At 44.2% G+C, this 23,766-nt stretch overlaps 1 protein-coding gene across 1 annotated transcript in view; it reads right to left on the minus strand.

Annotated features, from left to right (window-relative positions):
- Positions 1 to 369: 369 nt before the first annotated feature.
- Positions 370 to 23,766, minus strand: part of abhd17c (abhydrolase domain containing 17C, depalmitoylase) — a 43,149-nt gene continuing 19,752 nt past the window's right edge. The window contains exons 2-3 of the mRNA XM_045689457.2: positions 14,687 to 14,866; positions 370 to 4,374 (exon numbers count right to left, since the gene is read on the minus strand). Coding sequence (XP_045545413.1) covers positions 4,155 to 4,374; positions 14,687 to 14,866 — 400 coding nt within the window. The 3' untranslated portion in view covers positions 370 to 4,154. The remainder of the gene's footprint in view (positions 4,375 to 14,686; positions 14,867 to 23,766) is intronic.

Below are 23,766 nucleotides of genomic sequence, written 5' to 3' on the forward strand. Positions count from 1 at the left end.
TAGAGTTGCACCCATAAGTGTTCAATTGGGTTGAGATCTGGTGACAGACACACACAACCTTTAAAGCCCCTATGCTCCTTTGAGACCTCTCTTTCAAAGTCACAGATCACTTCTAGCCATGGTAGCCAAAATAATAATCAACTGGGCATTATTATCCATGACCCTATGCACGATGGGATGTTAATTGCTTAATTAACTCAGGAACCACACCTGTGTGGAAGCAACTGCTTTCAAAATACCTTGTATCCCTCATTTACTCAGGTGTAAAATAAAGTAAAAATGGTCCTTCATGGATGCTAGAACATTGACAGGAACATCAGCACAGTAGAAGACCGAGATAATACGTTTAAAAACAATAGAACAGACTAGTTTATGTAATTCCATGCATTCTTTATTCCATTAAGCATTAAAACATCCACCGTGTTGCCAGAAAGCAACACAGCCAACATGAATGACAATCTGTAGCACGGCACATTTAAGGCTTTTTCTTTGTCAGTTTAACACTAATAAACCTCTGTACCCACTAGTTTTTTTTATGCATTAGATTTGCATACTGTGACTCCAGTGTTAAACTCAAGTAGGCTAGAATAGCCCTTAAATCAATGTTTTATATTATGTATAGAGGATATATAGATACATTACATATGGTTCTGACAAACCAGCATTAGTGTAAATCTATCAACATTTACTGGAAAATAACATTGTAAAAATGTCAGTATCAAAACAATAAAATGGGACTAAAGCAGTTTAATTTTTTTTAAAAAGACAAGCAGAAAAAACTAGATGTTAAGTTAAAGGGCTTGCTGTCAAAACATAGGCCCCTTAGTAAGTTATGACGAGAAAACACTAGAATCTTTTACTCATCACACGAAAACCCAACCACGACCGCAAAATACAGCCATCACCACACAGCAATACACTGGTCAGTCAAAACGTTAATCACAAGTTGCTACGTACATATCCTTCAATTGTACCTCCTCCTTCGAAAAGGACACTGTGAGCAGTGTAGTGTTTCTCTTTTTCCAGCTGAGAACATCTGCAGAATACTTCAACCCAGTGATTCCTTTGGCTTCTACACTCTCTACACTCAAAATGTCCTTTATGAAAAGTTGTTTGCATGCAGTGTTTCTTCCAAAACGTAGTCTTGGTGACACTTGCAGAGTTCTTTGGAGTGAAACGAGATGGGGAGCAGGGAAGGGGTCTGTTGGGGGGGGAATCCCCCCTTACCCCCAGGAAAAAGGGATACAGCCAGAATCTGCAAAAGGTGGTGAAATGGCTCAAAAATCTCTCATCTACATGTGAAGACTCATTGAGATTGCATTAGGTGAAGTACCTTTTTGATCAGTATTACCCCAAAACATCTTTTCACAGTGATTGAGAAGATCCCTCCAACCGAACCGATAGCAGCAGTCAGTCCCCCTGCAGACCATGAGACTCCCCAACTCAAGTCGACAGGAATGTTAGGGTGAAATGTCCACAGACTTAAGGCTTTATTTGTAGTGTTGAAATGAAAGGAACAGATACATACTGCTAAAAAGCAACCCAAAGCATTTACGTTAAACACAATCTTAATTTTAAACAGACAAACAAAATGGCTTCATGGAAAACTTCTGAAGAAAAACATCTACACTGGTGCCGAATTCCAAATCAACTCCTACGCCCAAGGCATACCTCTAGATCTGAAATGAATGGATAGGTCTTAGAAATATGGTAAAAAATCCTCTGAAAAGCAAGGCAGAAAAACATGAATACTGCTTAAATCTGCTCCTTTCAGATCTACAGGTGTCATCTAGAGACAGTACTGGCTAGGAGTTGATCAGGTGTGTCATCTAGAGACAGTACTGGCTAGGAGTTGATCAGGTGTGTCATCTAGAGACAGTACTGGCTAGGAGTTGATCAGGTGTGTCATCTAGAGACAGTACTGGCTAGGAGTTGATCAGGTGTGTCATCTAGAGACAGTACTGGCTAGGAGTTGATCAGGTGTGTCATCTAGAGACAGTACTGGCTAGGAGTTGATCAGGTGTGTCTAGAGACAGTACTGGCTAGGAGTTGATCAGGTGTGTCATCTAGAGACAGTACTGGCTAGGGGTTGATCAGGTGTGTCATCTAGAGACAGTACTGGCTAGGGGTTGATCAGGTGTGTCTAGAGACAGTACTGGCTAGGAGTTGATCAGGTGTGTCATCTAGAGACAGTACTGGCTAGGAGTTGATCAGGTGTGTCATCTAGAGACAGTACTGGCTAGGAGTTGATCAGGTGTGTCTAGAGACAGTACTGGCTAGGGGTTGATCAGGTGTCATCTAGAGACAGTACTGGCTAGGAGTTGATCAGGTGTCATCTAGAGACAGTACTGGCTAAGGGTTGATCAGGTGTCATCAAGAGACAGTACTGGCTAGGGGTTGATCAGGTGTGTCATCTAGAGACAGTACTGGCTAGGGGTTGATCAGGTGTGTCATCTAGAGACAGTACTGGCTAGGAGTTGATCAGGTGTGTCATCTAGAGACAGTACTGGCTAGGAGTTGATCAGGTGTCATCTAGAGACAGTACTGGCTAGGGGTTGATCAGGTGTCATCTAGAGACAGTACTGGCTAGAGGTTGATCAGGTGTCATCTAGAGACAGTACTGGCTAGGGGTTGATCAGGTGTCATCTAGAGACAGTACTGGCTAGGGGTTGATCAGGTGTCATCTAGAGACAGTACTGGCTAGGGGTTGATCAGGTGTCATCTAGAGACAGTACTGGCTAGGGGTTGATCAGGTGTCATCTAGAGACAGTACTGGCTAGGGGTTGATCAGGTGTCATCTAGAGACAGTACTGGCTAGAGGTTGATCAGGTGTCATCTAGAGACAGTACTGGCTAGGGGTTGATCAGGTGTCATCTAGAGACAGTACTGGCTAGAGGTTGATCAGGTGTCATCTAGAGACAGTACTGGCTAGAGGTTGATCAGGTGTCATCTAGAGACAGTACTGGCTAGGGGTTGATCAGGTGTCATCTAGAGACAGTACTGGCTAGAGGTTGATCAGGTGTCATCTAGAGACAGTTCTGGCTTGGGGTTGATTTGGGATTCTGCATAGGGGTGTTCAAATCCAGGCCGCGAGGTCAGGGGCTGATTCTGTCCTGGGACACAGGTTCAATTACAGTACATTGTAGGTGTGTTTTTATTTGATACATGGCCTAGTGTCATCATTAGGGTCAGGTGGTGTCCCTCACTGAAAACCCCAGTTGAGGAAAAACACCTGGCCCTCCTTTCCACATGACCTCCAGTTAACAAGAGCACTGTTACAGAGGTGAGACACCCAGGGGTGAGCTGGGTAATGACGTTTTTCAACCACACCCATCTATCACACGGTCACACACACTGGCCTTGAAAACAAGATGGGAATGAGTTTCTCTGTGTTGTGAAACACATGGAATGTCAATAAGATAACAAAAAACATAGTTTGATTACCTGAAAATATCTGCACAATAAAAGTGCATTCGTTTGAATTCACCCTGAATGAAAGAAAAAGACAAAACGATTTTAAACAAAAACAAACAAGCAAGAACATCAATCATGTATCTGTGGTGCAAAACAGATTGTTCTTCATCAGGTATAAAATACAAAGTCAATCAATCATGAGCATAAAAGACAGAGAAACAGATGAAATAGAGAGAACAAGATCGCAGATGGAATTTATCACAGAGAGACAGACAGAGAGACAGACAGAGAGACAGACAGAGAGACAGACAGAGAGACAGACAGAGACAGACAGAGAGACAGACAGAGAGACAGACAGAGAGACAGACAGAGAGACAGAGAGAGAGACAGAGAGAGAGAGGAGAATCAAATCGAGATCCAGATTGAAGAGCAAGTGCATATACTGAGGGGGCCCTAGCTCCTTGGCAAAGAGACCTGTCCACATATGAGCGCCGGGGATGCCTTGGCCTGGCTCAGCTCAGCCTGACCTGGTTAAGCCCTGGGGGAAGCATTTCAACACTTCCTCCCCTCCTCTCCAACATCTGTACCGATAAACAATACAAACCAACATGGTGGATTTCAGGTATCAAATTTCCACCAATCCACTTCTCTCTGCACAGATCAAGGAAAGAAAAAAGGAAGCCATTTTAGACTTGATACGCAGCCCCCCTCTAGGTTTTAGTGGAGGAGGCCAAGGGAGATCAGGATGTGGGCAGCTCGATGGAGATGAACTGCTTGAGTCGCTCCAAGTACTGGGCGTAGAGCTCGATGTCGTTGTGCCCGGCGCCCTCCACCCACAGGGGCTCCACAGCACGCGGGCAGCGCTCGTACATAGCCAGGCCGTGCGAGAAGTCGATCACCTCATCCTCCGTGCCGTGGATCACCAGCACCGGCGACGCCACCTTGGACACCTTGTCGATGCTGGGGAGAGAGAAGGGGTTACATTTTATCAATGCTTTAACAAAGCGAGAACCCGCGCGGCAGAGAGAGAGAGAAAGAGAGAAAAGGGAGAGAAAGAGAGAGAAAAGGGAGAGAAAGAGAGAAAAGGGAGAGAAAGAGAGAAAAGGGAGAGAAAAGGGAGAGAAAGAGAGAAAAGGGAGAGAAAGAGAGAAAAGGGAGAGAGAGAGAAAATGTAGAGAAAGAGAGAAAAGGGAGAGAAAGAGAGAAAAGGGAGAGAAAGAGAAAATGTAGAGAAAGAGAGAAAAGGGAGAGAAAGAGAGAAAAGGGAGAGAAAGAGAGAAAAGGGAGAGAAAGAGAGAAAAGGGGAGAGAGAGAAAAAGAGAGAAAAGGGAGAGAAAGAGAGAAAAGGGAGAGAAAGAGAGAAAATGTAGAGAAAGAGAAAAAAGGGAGAGAAAGAGAGAAAAGGGAGAGAAAGAGAGAAAAGGGAGAGAAAAAGAGAAAAGGGAGAGAAAAAGAGAAAATGTAGAGAAAGAGAGAAAAGGGAGAGAAAGAGAGAAAAGGGAGAGAAAGAGAGAAAAGGGAGAGAGTGGGGAAGACAAACACATTAAGACAAATGGACCTCCTTGGGGGCATTAGTAGTGTATCCATCTGTCTTGTAGCGGCGCAGTAACAGCAGGGGTGTAGAGACCGACTCCACACAGCACGCTGCCAAACCATTAACTACACATCATACAGAGTGGGTGTGTGCACCTTATGTGCACTACATACATACATACATACATACATACATACATACATACATACATACATACATACATATACACACTGCTCAAAAAAATAAAGGGAACACTTAAACAACACAATGTAACTCCAAGTCAATCACACTTCTGTGAAATCAAACTGTCCACTTAGGAAGCAACACTGATTGACAATAAATTTCACATGCTGTTGTGCAAATGGAATAGACAACAGGTGTAAATTATAGGCAATTAGCAAGACACCCCCAATAAAGGAGTGGTTCTGCAGGTGGGGACCACAGACCACTTCTCAGTTCCTATGCTTCCTGGCTGATGTTTTGGTCACTTTTGAATGCTGGCGGTGCTTTCACTCTAGTGGTAGCATGAGACGGAGTCTACAACCCACACAAGTGGCTCAGGTAGTGCAGCTCATCCAGGATGGCACATCAATGCGAGCTGTGGCAAGAAGGTTTGCTGTGTCTGTCAGCGTAGTGTCCAGAGCATGGAGGCGCTACCAGGAGACAGGCCAGTACATCAGGAGACGTGGAGGAGGCCGTAGGAGGGCAACAACCCAGCAGCAGGACCGCTACCTCCGCCTTTGTGCAAGGAGGAGCACTGCCAGAGCCCAGCAAAATGACCTCCAGCAGGCCACAAATGTGCATGTGTCTGCTCAAACGGTCAGAAACAGACGTTCTGAACGTTCTGTTGCCTGCAACATCCTCCAGCATGACCGGTTTGGCGGTGGGTCAGTCATGGTGTGGGGTGGCATTTCTTTGAGGGGCCGCACAGCCCTCCATGTGCTCGCCAGAGGTAGCCTGACTGCCATTAGGTACCGAGATGAGATCCTCAGACCCCTTGTGAGACCATATGCTGGTGCGGTTGGCTCTGGGTTCCTCCTAATGCAAGACAATGCTAGACCTCATGTGGCTGGAGTGTGTCAGCAGTTCCTGCAAGAGGAAGGCATTGATGCTATGAACTGGCCCGTCCGTTCCCCAGACCTGAATCCAATTGAGCACATCTGGGACATCCTGTCTCGCTCCATCCACCAACGCCACGTTGCACCACAGACTGTCCAGGAGTTGGCGGTTGCTTTAGTCCAGGTCTGGGAGGAGATCCCTCAGGAGACCATCCGCCACCTCATCAGGAGCATGCCCAGGCGTTGTAGGGAGGTCATACAGGCACATGGAGGCCACACACACTACTGAGCCTCATTTTGACTTGTTTTAAGGACATTACATCAAAGTTGGATCAGCCTGTAGTGTTGTTTTCCACTTTAATTTTGAGTGTGACTACAAATCCAGACCTCCATGGGTTGATAAATTGGATTTCCATTGATTATTTTTGTGTGATTTTGTTGTCAGCACATTCAACTATGTAAAGAAAAAAGTATTTAATAAGATTATTTCATTCAGATATAGGATGTGTTATTTTAGTGTTCCCTTTATTTTTTTGAGCAGTGTATATATTAAAATAACATCAAATTGATCAGAAATACAGTGTTGACATTTACTAATGTTGTAAATGACTATTGTAGCTGGAAACTGCAGAATTATTATGGAATATCTACATAGGCCCATTATCAGCAACCATCACTCCTGTGTTCCAATGGCACGTTGTGTTAGCTAATCCAAGTTTATCATTTTAAAAGGCTAATTGATCATTAGAAAACCCTTTTGCAATTATGTTAACACAGCTGAAAACTGTTGTTCTGATTAAAGAAGCAATACAACTGGACTTCTTTAGACTAGTTGAGTATCTGGAGCATCAGCATTTGTGGGTTCGATTACAGGCTCAAAATGGCCAGAAACAAAGCACTTTCTTCTGAAACTCGTCAGTCTATTCGTGTTCTGAGAAATGAAGGCTATTCCATGTGAGAAATTGCCAAGAAACTGAAGATCTCATTTTACAATACATTTTAGTCATTTAGCAGATGCTCTTATCCAGAGCGACTTACAGTAGTGAATGCATACATTTCATTTCATACATAAAAAAAATAAAATAATAGTACTGGCCCCCCGTGGGAATCGAACCCACAACCCTGGCGTTGCACACACCATGCTGGCGTTGCAAACACCATGCTCTACCAACTGAGCCACAGGGAACTCGTACAACGCTGTGTACTACTCCCTTCACAGAACAGCACCAACTGTCTCTAACCAGAATAGAAAGAGGAGTGGGAGGCCCCAGTGCACAACTGAGCAAGAGGACAAGTACATTAGAGTGTCTAGTTTGAGAAACAGACGCCTCACAAGTCCTCAACTGGTAGCTTCATTAAATAGCACCTGCAAAACACCAGACTCAACTTCAACAGTAGAGGCGAATCCGGGATGCTGGCCTTCTAGGCAGAGTTGCAAAGAAAAAGCCATAACTCTGTCCAGTGTTTGTGTTCGTTTGCCCATCTTAATCTTTTCTTTTTATTGGCCAGTCTGAGATATGGCTTTTTCTTTGCAACTCTGCCTAGAAGGCCAGCATTCCAGAGTCGTCTCTTCACTGTTGACGTTGAGACTGGTGTTTGCGGGTACTATTTAATGAAGCTGCCAGTGAATCACACTTCACCATCTGGCTGTCTGATGGACAAATCTGGGTTTGGCGGATGCCAGGAGAACATTACAAGCCCGAATGCATAGTGCAAACTGTAAAGTTTGGTGGAGGAGAAATATTGGTCTGGGGCTGTTTTCGTGGTTCGGGATAGGCCCCTTAGTTCCAGTGAAGGGAAATCATAACACTACAGCATACAATGATATTCTAGACAATTCTGTGCTTCCAAATTTGTGGCAAAAGTTTGGGAAGGCCCTTTCCTGTTTCAGCATGACTGCGAGCCAAGCCTAATCGCCCAACATCAGCAACTGACCTCACTAATGCTCGTGTCTGAATGGAAGCAAGTCCCCGCAGCAATGTTCCAATATCTAGTTAAAAGCCTTCCCAGAAGAGTGGTGTTATAGCAGCAAAGGGGGGACCAACTCCATATTAACTTCTTATGGATGGGTGGCAGTATTGAGTAGCTTGGAGTAAGAAGGTGCCCAGAGTAAACTGCCTGCTACTCAGGCCCAGAAGCTAAGATATGCATATTATTAGTAGATTTGGATAGAAAACACTCAAGTTTCTAAAACTGTTTGAATGATGTCTGTGAGTATAACAACTCATACGGCAGGCAAAAACCTGAGGAAAAAAATCCAACCAGGAAGTGTTGAGGGGGGGCATTTTGCACTTCCTAAGGCTTCCACTAGATGTCAACAGTCTTTAGAACATTGTTTCATGCTTCTACTGTGAATGGGGAGAGAATAAGGGCATATGGAATCAGCTGACTGAGAAAATGACATGAGCTCAATCACGCACCCTCCCGTGAGAGTTAGGTGTGTTCCTTTTCATTTCTGAACATAAAGGAATCATCCGGTTGGAATATTATGGAAAATTTATGATAAAAACATCCTAAAGATTGATTCTATACATCGTTTGACATGTTTCTACGAACTGTAATAGAACTGACTTTTCGTCTGAACTTACTGCACGAGCACAGTGCATTTGGATTACTCGACTGAACGCGCAAACAAAAAGGAGGTATTTGGACATAAATATGGACTTTATCGAAACAAAACAAACATCTTTGTGGAACTTGGATTCCTGGGAGTGCATTCCGATGAAGATCATCAAAGGTAAGTGAATATTTATAATGCTATTTGTGACTTCTGTTGACTCCAAAATGGCAGGTATCTGTATGGCTTGTTTTGATGTCTGGGCGCTGTACTCAGATTATTGCAAAGTTTGCTTTCGCCATAAAGCTTTTTTGAAATCTGACACAGCGGTTGCATTAAGGAGAAGTTTATCTAAAGTTCCATGCATAACACTTGTATTTTCATCAACATTTATGATGAGTATTTCTGTAAATTGATTTAGCTCTCTGCAAAATCACCGGAGGTTTTGGAGGCAAAACATTACTGAACATAACGAGCCAATGTAAACTGAGATTTTTGGATATAAATATGAACTTTATCGAACAAAACATACATGTATTGTGTAACATGAAGTCCTATGAGTGTCATCTGATGAAGATCATCAAAGGTTAGTGATTCATTTTATCTCTATTTCTGCTTTTTGTGACTAGTTGCTGACCTAACATAATCGTTTGGTGTGCTTTCGCTGTAAAGCCTTTTTGAAATCGGACATTGTGGTTGGGTTAATGAGAAGTTTATCTTTAAAATGGTGTAAAAAACTTGTATGGTTCACAAATTTTAATTATGAGATTTCTGTTGTTTTGAATTTGGCGCTCTGCACTTTCACTGGCTGTTGTCATATCGATCCCATTAACGGGATTTCAGCCGTAAGAAGTTAATGCCCATGATTTTGGAATGAGATGTTTGACGAACAGGTGTCCACATACTTTTTGGTATTAGTGTATGTCACACACACACACACACACACACACACACACACACACACACACACACACACACACACACACACACACACACACACACACACACACACACACACACACACACACACACACACACACACACACACACACACACACACACACTGTGAGGTTGGAATAATACAGTAACATTGCGGACAATGCCCTTTTAATGTAAGAGCTGGAGTTCTAACCGGACTGGTGACATCACCAGGCGGTAAATGTATTTAAATACCAATTCCAGGTAGTTTTCAGTTGTCCCCTCCCTTAAACACACTGTGACTGTGCTATCAGAATTCTTGCTTCAGAAATTGTTCTTTGCTATGCTATTATTGACCATTTGAATTGAAAACAATCACAGCAAGGTACTTACTTAATTGTTACCCAGAAATGATGTGATGTCTGCATTGTAGCTTTAAAGCAGGATCATCACATTCCAGGTGGAATAAGACTATAATCTCAAAGGGTTCAGAGACTAACAACAAAGGCACACACAGTCATGCATATATTGGCATTTACCTGGCCCTCTAAGGGGGCAGAGGACCTAAACCATGCCAGGATAATGCACCCCACACCATACAGTGGCTTGTGAAAGTTTTCACCCCCCTTTGGCATTTTTCCTATTTTGTTGCTTTACAACCTGGAATTAAAATAGATTTTTTTGAGGTTTGTATCATTTGATTTACACAACATGCCTAACATTTTGAAGATGCTAAATATTTTATATTGTGAAACATGAAGACAAAAAAACGGAAAACTTGAGCATGCATAACTATTCACCCCCCAAAGTCAATACTTTGTAGAGCCACCTTTTGCAGCAATTACAGCTGCAAGTCTCTTGGGGTATGTCTCTATAAGCTTGGCACATCTAGCCACTGGGATTTTCACCCATTCTTCAAGGCAAAACTGCTCCAGCTCCTTCAAGTTGGATGGGTTCCGCTGGTGTACAGCAATCTTTAAGTCATACCACAGATTCTCAATTGGATTGAGGTCTGGGCTTTGACTAGGCCATTCCAAGACATGTAAATGTTTCCGCTTAAACTACTTGAGTGTTGCTTTAGCAGTATGCTTAGGGCCATTGTCCTGCTGGAAGGTGAACCTTCATCCCAGTCTCAAATCTCTGGAAGACTGAAACCGGTTTCCCCCAAGAATTTCCCTGTATTTAGCACCATCCATCATTCCTTCAATTCTGACCAATTTCTCAGTCCCTTCCAATGAAAAATATCCCCACAGCATGATGCTGCCACCACCATGCTTCACTGTGGGGATGCTGTTCTCGGGGTGATGAGAGGTGTTGGGTTTGCACCAGACATAGCTTTTTCCTTGATGGCCAAAAAGCTAAATCTTTGTCTCATCTGACCAGATTGCCTTCTTCCATATGTTTGGGGAGTCTCCCACATGCCTTTTTGCGAACACCAAAAGTGTTTGCTTATTTTCTTTCTTGAAGCAATGGCTTTTTTCTGGCCACTATTCCGTAAAGCCCAGCTCTGTGGAGTGTACGGCTTAAAGTGGTCCTATGGACAGATACTCCAGTCTCCGCTGTGGAGCTTTGCAGATCCTTCAGGGTTATCTTTGGTCTCTTTGTTGGCTCTCTGATTAATGCCCTCCTTGCCTGGTCTGTGAGTTTTGGTGGGTGGCCCTCTCTTGGCAGGTTTGTTGTGGTGCCATATTCTTTCCATTTTTTAATAATGGATTAAATGGTGCCCCGTGGGATGTTCAAAGTTTCTGATATTTTTTATAACCCAACCCTGATCTGTACTTCTCCACAACTTTGTCCCTGACCTGTTTGGAGAGCTCCTTGGTCTTCATGGTGCCGCTTGCTTGGTGGTGCCCATTGCTTAGTGGTGTTGCAGACTTAGGGGCCTTTCAGAACATGTGACACTTAGATTGCACACCGGTGGACTTTAATTCATTATGCCACTTATGAAGGTAATTGGTTGCACCAGGGAGCTTCATAGCAAAGGGGGTGAATACATATGCACACACCACTTTTCTATTTTTAATTTATAATTTTTTGAAACATGTTATTTTTTTCATTTCACTACACAAATTTGGACAATTTTGTTTATGTTCATTACATGAAATCCAAATAGATTTAAATTACAGGTTGTAATGCAACAAAATAGGAAAAATGCCAAGCGGGATGAATACTTTTGCAAGGCACTGTAACAGAGACCCTCAAAGGGGATGAGAGGTCCTAAACCATGCCAGGACAATGCACTCCACACCATAACAGAGACCACAGAACCCTCATTTACTCAAGTGATTCCATTATTTTGGCAGTTACCTGTAGACCTCTATAGCAGTCCTCTATAGCAGTACCAGCTTAGGAGAGCCACTTGCAGATTCAACTTCAGCCCGCTATCCACCCCCCCTCCTCTTCTACCCACTGCCCCACAGATCTCATGGCTGATAACAGTTTGATGCCATTGTTCCACAGGTGTCAGGGCTGAGGCTGATATGTTTGATGCTATCTGTTCCTCCCACCTGCACCAAATGTACAGTACTTCTCATCCTAATAGCTTGTTCTCCATCTGATAACCAAGACTTATTTTCTAGTTTGCCGACCCTTTACAATAAAGCAGCACAGTACAGGAAGTAGCTGCTCATGGAATATGACTACGGGACACACAATACAAACCCTATGGATATTACAGGCATCTGATAGATGCCAGCCACACTAAGTCTGTGAGCCCAGCCGCCATCCTTTCATAGCTAGCTAGCATGGCGAGTTACTACCAACCTACGTACCTACCGCTGCACCTTAACATTCCCTCAGCACCCTGCAGGAGAGAGATAACACTACTAGAGGTCGACCGATTAATCGAAATGGCCGATTAATTAGGGCCGATTTCAAGTTTTCATAACAATCGGTATTTTTGGCCACCGATTTTAGCCGATTTAAAAAAATAGATATATAATAATTTAACACCTTTATTTAACAAGGCAAGTCAGATTAAGAACACATTCTTATTTTCAATGACGGCCTAGGAACTGGGGTTAACTGCCTTGTTCAGCGGGGATTAGTTTTTGCAACCTTCGGTTACTAGTCCAACGCTCTAACCACCTGCCTTACATTGCACTCCATGAGGAGCCTGCATGGCAGGTTGACTACCTGTTACGCGAGGGCAGCAAGAAGCCAAGGTAAGTTGCTAGCTAGCATTAAACTTATCTTATAAAAAACTATAAATCTTAACATAATCACTAGTTAACTACACATGGTTGATGATATTACTAGTTTACCTAGCTTGTCCTGCGTTGCATATAATCGATGCAGTGCCTGTTAATATCGCATTGAATCACAGCCTACTTCGACAAACGGGTGTTGATTTAACAAGCGCATTTGCGAAAAAAGCACTGTCGTTGCACCAATGTACCTAACCATAAACATCAATGCCTTTCTTTAAAATCAATACACAAGTATATATTTTTAAACCTGCATATTTAGTTAATATTGCCTGCTAACATGAAATTGTGTCACATCTCTAGCGTTCATTGAACGCAGAGTCAGGGTATATGCAATAGTTTGGGCTGCCTGGCTCGTTGCGAACTAATTTGCCAGAATTTTACGTAATTATGACATGCCATTGAAGGTTGTGCAATGTAACAGGAATATTTAGACTTAGGGATGCCCCCTGTTAGATAAAATACGGAACAGTTCCGTATTTCACTGAAAGTAAAAAACGTTTTGTTTTCGAGATGATAGTTTCCGGATTCAACCATATTAATGACCTAAGGCTCGTATTTCTGTGTTTATTATATTATAATTAAGTCTATGATTTGATATTTGATAGAGCAGCCTGACTGAGCGATGGCAGGCAGCAGCAAGCTCGTAAGCATTCATTCAAACAGCACTTTCGTGCGTTTTGCCAGCAGCTCTTCACTGTGCTTCAAGCATTGCGCTGTTTATGACTTCAAGCCGGGTGGGTATAATTTGTGGAACGTTCCAAAAGGAATCTACTCCAAAAACTTGGTAAATAACAAGGTTGACAAAAAACAATGCATACAAAGTTGTATAGTGGCAGAATAAGATACCGGGTAGGGAGTGGTTTATTTCATTGTTTCTCACTCGTCACATTTATTTCCGAAAAATGTCTGTCCTCACTCTGGTTGCCTATGGACAAACATTAAGAATAAGCTACGTGGTGAGTTGATGCCTATTCGGCAGCTAGTTAGCTAGGTTTGTATGCGTTGCTACTTTGTATGCGTTGTTGGTTGGCAACCTCTTACTTTACGTTTGTTGGAACAGATTCCTGTTGTTACGTTCCACAAATTATACCCACCCCTTCAAGCCTATCAACTCCCAAGATTAGGCTGGTGTAACCGATGTGAAATGGCTAGCTAGATAGCCGGATGCGCGTTAATAGCATTTCAAACATCATTCGCTCTGAGACTTGGAGTAGTTGTTCCCCTTGCTCTGCATGGGTAACGCTGCTTCGAGGGTGGCTGTTGTTGATGTGTTCCTGGTTCAAGCCCAGGTAGGAGCAAGGAGAGGGACGGAAGCTATACTGTTATACTGGCAATACTAAAGTGCCTATAAGAACATCCAATAGTCAAAGCTATATGAAATACAAATCGTATAGAGAGAAATAGTCCTATAATAACTACAACCTAAAACTTCTTACCTGGGAATATTGAAGACTCATGTTAAAAGGAACCCCCAGCTTTCATATGTCCCCATGTTCTGAGCAAGGCACTTAAACGTTAGCTTTCTTCCATGGCACATATTGCACTTTTACTTTCTTCTCCAACACTTTGTTTTGCATTATTTAAACCAAATTGAACATGTTTCATTGTTTATTTGAGGCTAAATTGATTTTATTGATGTATTATATCAAGTTAAAATAAGTGTTCATTCAGTATTGTTGTAATTGCCATTATTACAAATAAATAATTTCTTTTTTTCCCTCTTCTTTTTAAATCGGACGATTAATCGGCATCGGCATTTTTTTGGTTCTCCAATAATCGGTATCGGCGTTGAAAAACCATAAATCGGTCGACCTCTAAACACTACCTACCCAAAATCCAAATCAGGGCTGTGGCACATGGCTGTATTTCAACTGTCAGTCAGTCAAAGACAACAGGCCAAGAAAGCCAACACATCCAACATCCCTTCCCTCTGTCCCTAGACTCCATCTACTTCCGCCGACCCACTATCTCATCATCTCACCCCATAATAACCCACCTGGGGAAGGCGTCGAAGCAGTAGGTCTTGCGTGTGTCAGGGAAGGCCACTCGCAGGCCGGACATAAGAGGTGAGTGCAGGATGACGGCAGCACACTCGTAGCGCGCCGCCAGATCCACCGTGGGTACCGTGCCGATGCTCTGGCCGTACAGGATGATGTTCTCTGGGGTCACTCCATACCTCGAGAGGAAGGAGGTTAGGTGAGAGAGAGAGGGGTTAGGCGAGAGAGAGAGAGGGGTTAGGCGAGAGAGAGAGGGGTTAGGCGAGAGAAGATGGGGGATAGACAGTCCGATAGTTGTAGACAAGGATATGAAGGAAAGGGGGTGATAAAAAAAGGAAAGAAACAAATTAAGGTTAATAGATCAGACCCAGACTAGTACCATCATCCTCCTACTAGGAAATATCTGACCCAGACGACTACCGTCATCCTCCTCCTAGGAGATATGACCCAGACTACTACCATCATCATCATCCTCCTCCTCCTAGGAGATATGACCCAGACTACTACCATCATCATCATCCTCCTCCTCCTAGGAGATATCTGACCCAGACTACTACCGTCATCCTCCTCCTAGGAGATATCCGACCCAGACTACAACCGTCATCCTCCTCCTAGGAGATATCTAACTCAACATGACATCACTGTACAACAAGGAGACGATATCTCCTATCTAACATCCCTGTACAACAAGGAGACGATACCTCCTCCTATCTAACATCCCTGTACAACAAGGAGACGATACCTCCTCCTATCTAACATCCCTGTACAACAAGGAGACGATACCTCCTCCTATCTAACATCCCTGTACAACAAGGAGACGATACCTCCTCCTATCTAACATCCCTGTACAACAAGGAGACGATACCTCCTCCTATCTAACATCCCTGTACAACAAGGAGACGATACCTCCTCCTATCTAACATCCCTGTACAACAAGGAGACGATACCTCCTCCTATCTAACATCCCTGTACAACAAGGAGACGATACCTCCTCCTATCTAACATCCCTGTACAACAAGGAGACGATACCTCCTCCTATCTAACATCCCTGTACAACAAGGAGACGATACCTCCTCCTATCTAACATCCCTGTACAACAAGGAGACGATACCTCCTCCTATCTAACATCCCTGTACAACAAGGAGACGATACCTCCTCCTATCTAACATCCCTGTACAACAAGGAGACGATACCTCCTCCTATCTAACATCCCTGTACAACAAGGAGACGATACCTCCTCCTATCTAACATCCCTGTACAACAAGGAGACGATACCTCCTCCTATCTAACATCCCTGTACAACAAGGAGACGATACCTCCTCCTATCTAACATCCCTGTACAACAAGGAGACGATACCTCCTCCTATCTAACATCCCTGTACAACAAGGAGACGATACCTCCTCCTATCTAACATCCCTGTACAACAAGGAGACGATACCTCCTCCTATCTAACATCCCTGTACAACAAGGAGACGATACCTCCTCCTATCTAACATCCCTGTACAACAAGGAGACGATACCTCCTCCTATCTAACATCCCTGTACAACAAGGAGACGATACCTCCTCCTATCTAACATCCCTGTACAACAAGGAGACGATACCTCCTCCTATCTAACATCCCTGTACAACAAGGAGACGATACCTCCTCCTATCTAACATCCCTGTACAACAAGGAGACGATACCTCCTCCTATCTAACATCCCTGTACAACAAGGAGACGATACCTCCTCCTATCTAACATCCCTGTACAACAAGGAGACGATACCTCCTCCTATCTAACATCCCTGTACAACAAGGAGACGATACCTCCTCCTATCTAACATCCCTGTACAACAAGGAGACGATACCTCCTCCTATCTAACATCCCTGTACAACAAGGAGACGATACCTCCTCCTATCTAACATCCCTGTACAACAAGGAGACGATACCTCCTCCTATCTAACATCCCTGTACAACAAGGAGACGATACCTCCTCCTATCTAACATCCCTGTACAACAAGGAGACGATACCTCCTCCTATCTAACATCCCTGTACAACAAGGAGACGATACCTCCTCCTATCTAACATCCCTGTACAACAAGGAGACGATACCTCCTCCTATCTAACATCCCTGTACAACAAGGAGACGATACCTCCTCCTATCTAACATCCCTGTACAACAAGGAGACGATACCTCCTCCTATCTAACATCCCTGTACAACAAGGAGACGATACCACCTCCTATCTAACATCCCTGTACAACAAGGAGACGATACCTCCTCCTATCTAACATCACTGTACAACAAGGAGACGATACCTCCTCCTATCTAACATCCCTGTACAACAAGGAGACGATACCTCCTCCTATCTAACATCCCTGTACAACAAGGAGACGATACCTCCTCCTATCTAACATCCCTGTACAACAAGGAGACGATATCTCCTATCTAACATCCCTGTACAACAAGGAGACGATATCTCCTATCTAACATCCCTGTACAACAAGGAGACGATATCTCCTATCTAACATCCCTGTACAACAAGGAGACGATATCTCCTATCTAACATCCCTGTACAACAAGGAGACGATACCTCCTCCTATCTAACATCCCTGTACAACAAGGAGACGATACCTCCTCCTATCTAACATCACTGTACAACAAGGAGACGATACCTCCTATCTAACCCAACATGACATCACTGTACAACAAGGAGACGATATCTCCCCAGCTAACTCAACATGACATCCCTGTACAACAACACGCCATAACAGGAAGTTTACAATGTAATAAGTAAACAATGCAATATAATAATACATGCCATTTAGCAGAGGCTTTTAGCCCGACGCGACCTAATCATGCTGGCATACATTTTATGTATGGGTGGACCCAGGAATTGAACCCACTATCTTGCCGTAGCAAGCACCATGCTCTGCCAATTGAGCTACAGAGGATGTCATGAAATAACATTGATGACATCATGATATACTTAACCCTTATCAAATCCAACTGACATGAAACATCTACTCTTATCAGCACATCAGTTAGAGTTGAGTTGAGTTTACACAGTGAAAGGAGAGCTGTGTAGTTAAATCCAGACTTGTGTACAGAGCTATACTTATATATACACACTGTATGTAGCTCAGCTACGTTGCTATGTAGCTTAGTCTCTAGGCTCGTGGCGAGAGCAAACCTCAGGGAACCCGATCTTCGGGGAGCTGTGTGTCAGGTATGCGGTGAAGTCTGCCAACAAAATGGAAACATTTGATACTTGACCTAAAGGCCAGGCCTTACAAAGGTTTCGAAAGGCTAGTCCCCTTTGAAGGCGAAAGTTCCCGGGGAGACAAAACAGCTGCGAACCCCGTGTGTGTGCGTGCGTGCGTACAAAGGCAGGCAAGGCAGAGAGGAAGGGAGTACTGTACACGGTGTTCCCTGAGACTGCCCTCAACGTCACGTTCTGCTTTGTTGGGCCTTTTAGAATGAACTCTGAGAACTCCAAGAAAGTGTGGAATGCATGGGGGTGAATCAAAGGCTTACACAAGCTAAGATGTAACACGCAACACGCCTTACAGTTAGGCATGGCTAAATATGTGGAAGGTGAGTAGGTGCATGTAAATTTACCCATGAAATTACGCTGTACAATTAGGCCCAGCTAAGGAGGCGGAGGGTTGAAGGAGGTGTGTGATTGGGTGTGTGTGTTTGAGGGTGTGCACCAGGGTTTCTGTTACCCAGTAAATGCTGGCTTTTGGCCCCCAAAAATAAATGAAAAGCCGATAAAGTCAGCCAAAATGTTGCCGGCTCAATTTCTTTCTCTCAAAATAATGCTTTTTATTAATTGATGGAAATGCCAGTCGACGTGCTCTAACTTCAAAGGCAAATATACTGCATGGGTTAATAAATCCTCAGGCTGCTGGGTAATTCATGTGTGTTTCTATTTTCACTCACGCAAAAGATGTGAGGTTCCCATAAGGGACCAGCTAAGTACACACCGACTGGGCAACATTTCCCCAGATTGTGTTGATTATGCCCGTTTCACTGAGCCCGAGAGGGGATTCTTTCTCCAAAACAGAGTAAAGATGGCTTCCAGAGCGCGCTCTCTCGAAGACACAGTAACGAGGCCGATGGCTTCCAGATCGCTCCTTCTCGAAGACACAGTAACGAGGCTGATGCACATTAAGCTACTCCAAGGAGTAGGACAGTTTGGACATCCCAACAGCAGCGGCTCACTTTGAGCAGGCAAAGGTCCGCTGCAAACTCAAGTAAATTAGAGGCAAATTGTGTTAGTCAGGCCTGGTCCTAGCAGTTCTGCTGCCGCCCTAGGCCAGATCAACATATGCCGGCCATGTCATGTACAGTATAAAGATTTGGAATGGATTTATATAGTAAAGGGATCATGTGTAATTGGTGCATTGTGGATCATGTGTAATTGGTGCATTGTGGATCATGTGTAATTGGTGCATTGTGGATCATGTGTAATTGGTGCATTGTGGATCATGTGTAATTGGTGCATTTCAGTTGAGCTTATTCCGTAGCACTTGGAAACTAAACATCGTTGTCATCTATTCACATCGGATAGTTCCAATGTTGCAATCACTAGGCAGCTAACTGCCTACAGTAGGAAACTGAGCCGGTATCAATAAGATACCTATATTACAGGACACCAGTCACGGCCCCACGATAGTTCAAATTACAACGTTTGTGCGTTTGAGAGGGGCATCTAGAGAGAGCAAGAAGGTGAGTGAGGAAAATAGTGTAACCAAGAAATAAACACAGAAACAGAGGAGTGAGTGGACGACGTGCCCCTCACTTTTCATCCAGTCAGCCAAGAGCGCTTTAATAACAAGATCCCAACCCAAATCTAACTGTTCCATCCAGGAGGAAAAGTTCAAGGTTTTGGCCTTAGAGGCAAGCTGCAGTAGCTACAAAAAAACTGACTTATAAATGAATAATATGGACCCAGTGATTCTTAAAGAATATAACGTAGAAATGCCTCAGGATCAACTGTCGTAACCAAATCAGAACCCAAAATAAGCTTTACTCCAATGTTTGTAAACAAAGTAAATGTAAAAAACACTGTATAACCTCAAAACATGGTTAAAACTATTTTAATATCATGGATGGTCAGTCCTTGCATCCATAGCGCTGTGTATGAATTTGAGAGTGGTTCCATTTCTATAGCCCTATCCCTCAGCTTTTTAGCAAACGCTTTGTTATCGTTTCAACTGCTGATTGACGCTTTAAGTTTGATGCAGGTATTTATTAACCAGGGATGTTTAAAGGATGAGACAAGTCCACTTCCCTTTTAGTTTCCCCTGCTAAGGTATCACAAGCTGGACATCTTTGTTTGCAGACACGGCTGTTATTGAAGTCCCTAAGGCAGTGTTCTCCCAGTTCTGGAGAAAGCAACAAGGTGTACAGGATATTTGTTCCAGCCCAGTATTAACATACCATATCAGACGCCATTCTAACACCAATGTAGTGAATATTCAAGCCTAGTTGAATGAGGTATATTAGAACTGGGTTAGAAGAAAATAAGAAATGCCTGCAAACAAACCATGTGGGTCTCCAATATGAGGAATAATGACCCTTGACCTGAGTAAAGGTCAGGCATTGAGATAAACAGGTCAAAAAGTCACTGAGACACACCAAGTGGTGATTTCAGATGTGAAATTTAAAAAGACATCCACTGCCAAAGTATGACTGGAAAAAGGGCTGTTCGCTCGAGAGAAAAATGGACAGGAAATCGAATTGCGTTTAAACTGGACAAAAACAAGAACATTCTCTTAATCCATGCTAATCAGGGAATTGATCATAACCCACCGCTTGGAGAAGCAGTGACATGTGGAGTGAGGGAAAATAAAGTGTTTAGTGAAAACACTTGTCCAAACACCAGAGGCATTGAATGGAAGGAAAGCTACAGAGAGAGAACTACTGGAGAGGAAAAGAGAGATATTCAAAAGAGTAGTCAAGCCCAGTGCGGATGCCATGTTTCCATAAACAAACATCCATTGGTGAGATTCAATGGGAAAATGGGGCTAGCACGACAGGGCAACCTTGACGTCCAGGTCAGCACTGAATCGACCTCAAGAAAGTCCACTACGTAACAAACCAACAAAATGTAGCCCAATATATAGGCTAGGTTTGCATTCCCCCGTACATGTCATACTTTTTACCATAACTGGTGAAAGAGAAAGAGTTAGGCTGAGAGGGAGCACAGCAAGAATGAAAGCAGTTGTACAGGGAAACCTTGTCAAGTCAACAAATTGCAAAGAAGTGCTCGCTCAAAAAGTCCTTACACTTGTGGGCTGATGAATCCTTATAACAGTAGACTAATCATCAGAGCATGCCAAATATACAGACTTGAAATCAACCTTCAAGTCAAAAAGCCAGCACCGAGTTGAACTCACGAGCATTCACTAGAACCAGAAGAAGAGCGAGTTAACAGGTAGCAGAAATAATGAAAGCAAGCCCTAAGTGCCTTGGACATGAACTAAAAGAGTGTTTCGTGTCGCGAGAGAAGGGTGTTAGCGAGATAAAGCGCCTTATATACAGTAGTCTCAGTTTTGCGAAACGGCTCATGGGAGCCGATGTTGTCAGGCAGAAACTTCCCTCCGGTTGACAGTCTTTACCCCAGCTCTGAGGTGAATTAAACATCACAAAACCAAACTTGTTGTGGAAATACGACTGCAAATACCAGCTCACCCATTCTAGTGAATTTCTTTGGTGTTTTCTATCACAATAAATCAGATGTTTAATTGGAAGAATAGTTTGTTAGAAGGAGTTGGAGTTGAGCACTTTTGTTTGAAGAGAGGATCTTATTGGTTGTTATTCAGAGCATCCTGCCTAAGAATTTATCAAACTCCAGGTGTGCATCTCAAGTAGTTTCCTCTCGTTTTCCACTCATGCGAATTCCAGGTAGACACTACCAGCAATACTTTCAACCCTCAAATTGTCAGATGAAGACGAGGAGAGGAAGCCACTTTAAACCATGGTGCAGCCTACAGTATGTGCAAATGTGTTCAGAGAACATTTCCAAGGATGTAAGCTACGTGGAGAGGACAAAGGGGCAAGAGCCTCGGGTATTCGGCGGTACAGACAATTTAATTTGAACTTCTGATGACATTTAGCGAGACCTAGCCTTGGCATTCTACAAGCCCATTCGCCGTTCTCAATGCATTAATAATGAATGTGAGATTTTAGTTTTTTAATTTCCAACCATTTTGTCCTTTCCTGTATATTGGCTGTTTTTGTTTTCTTTGTGTTGTCGTAATTGAGTTTCTATTTAATTCTTTACACTAGTTATTTTCTGTATCTGGGTTTCAGCCACGTTTCAGCCTACTGTGTTTCCATCTAGCTACTCATCTTATGCACCAATTGTCATTCAATGTCCCCATGTCTTATTTAAGAAAAATAATAATATTACCATGTTATCACATAGGAATACATGCTGGGTTAAAGATGCTCGTTAACAACTTGTTAAACAGCATGAGTAGGTTCTCTCTTAGAAGGACAGAGGAGGTTCAGAACTGGTCAGGTCATATGTCCATGGATGCCTGAGGCACTGGGATGGCCAGCCTGAGGAGAGGTGAGAGGAGAGGAGAGAGGTCTTTACTCCTGTCATGATTGAAACGATTCAGTGGAAAACAGCCTGGCAGAGAGCACCTAGACAGCTCTGACAACTGGTCACAGGCTGTGGAGAGTGAACAGAAATGAGGCACAAAGGTCCATTAACATCTAGGCTCAAACCATACGCAACTGGTCAACTCCACCCGCGTGGGGCAGAAGGGTGCTGCGTTGAAACGGATACTCCACCCCCGTGGGGAAGAAGGGTGCTGCGTTGAAACTGATACTCCACCCCCGTGGGGAAGAAGGGTGCTGCGTTGAAACTGATACTCCACCCCCGTGGGGCGGAAGGGTGCTGCGTTGAAACTGATACTCCACCCCCGTGGGGCGGAAGGGTGCTGCGTTGAAACGGATACTCCACCCCCGTGGGGCGGAAGGGTGCTGCGTTGAAACTGATACTCCACCCCCGTGGGGCGGAAGGGTGCTGCGTTGAAACGGATACTCCACCCCCGTGGGGAGGAAGGGTGCTGCGTTGAAACTGATACTCCACCCCCGTGGGGCGGAAGGGTGCTGCGTTGAAACGGATACTCCACCCCCGTGGGGAAGAAGGGTGCTGCGTTGAAACTGATACTCCACCCCCGTGGGGCGGAAGGGTGCTGCGTTGAAACTGATACTCCACCCCCGTGGGGCGGAAGGGTGCTGCGTTGAAACGGATACTCCACCCCCGTGGGGCGGAAGGGTGCTGCGTTGAAACGGATACTCCACCCCCGTGGGGCGGAAGGGTGCTGCGTTGAAACGGATACTCCACCCCCGTGGGGCGGAAGGGTGCTGCGTTGAAACGGATACTCCACCCCCGCGGGGAAGAAGGGTGCTGCGTTGAAACTGATAATCCACCCCCGTGGGGCAGAAGGGTGCTGCGTTGAAACTGATACTCCACCCCCGTGGGGCAGAAGGGTGCTGCATAGATGATTTCAGAGTTTCGTCTTTTCCTTTCTTTTCAAAGGATATCTTTAAGCCAGGCCCTGGAGTTTTCCCATGTCAGGTCACATGGTCTAATAGCCTACAGCCTGCACAGTCTGCTGGATGTGGGCACATTACCATCAACTGTAACCCAGCCTCTCTTTAGCTTGGTCTGTACTCTACTGTCCATACTAGAATCTGCTTCTCCCACAGAGCACCAGCCAAGCTATGAGGCTAGCTAGACCACGCCACGGTAGGAAGGGAACAGGGAAGCGACAGGATGAGCATCCTGAGGGAGCAGTAGGGCCGGGGTCAGCCAAGCGTTTATGGAGTACTCTTGTGCACTTCACCCACATTGTAACCATTTAGCCCGTTGACCCTATTTGCCTGAAAACACAAAAGGGGCATGGAGTTAAAAAGCCTTAACGCTTGTAGAAAAGGAGCATTAAAAAGCACCTCCCCTCTGGAGGATGAAACAACTGGTGTAGGGCTACACTTTGTCAAGTCCTTAGTCCCTGGAGCACAAAGAGACCATGACGCACCACTGAGGGCTTCTGAGAAGACACTGCCAACA

The sequence above is a fragment of the Salmo salar genome, chromosome 11, assembly GCF_965601325.2.
Source record: "Salmo salar chromosome 11, fSalSal1, whole genome shotgun sequence".
Classification (NCBI taxonomy): Eukaryota; Metazoa; Chordata; class Actinopteri; order Salmoniformes; family Salmonidae; genus Salmo; species Salmo salar.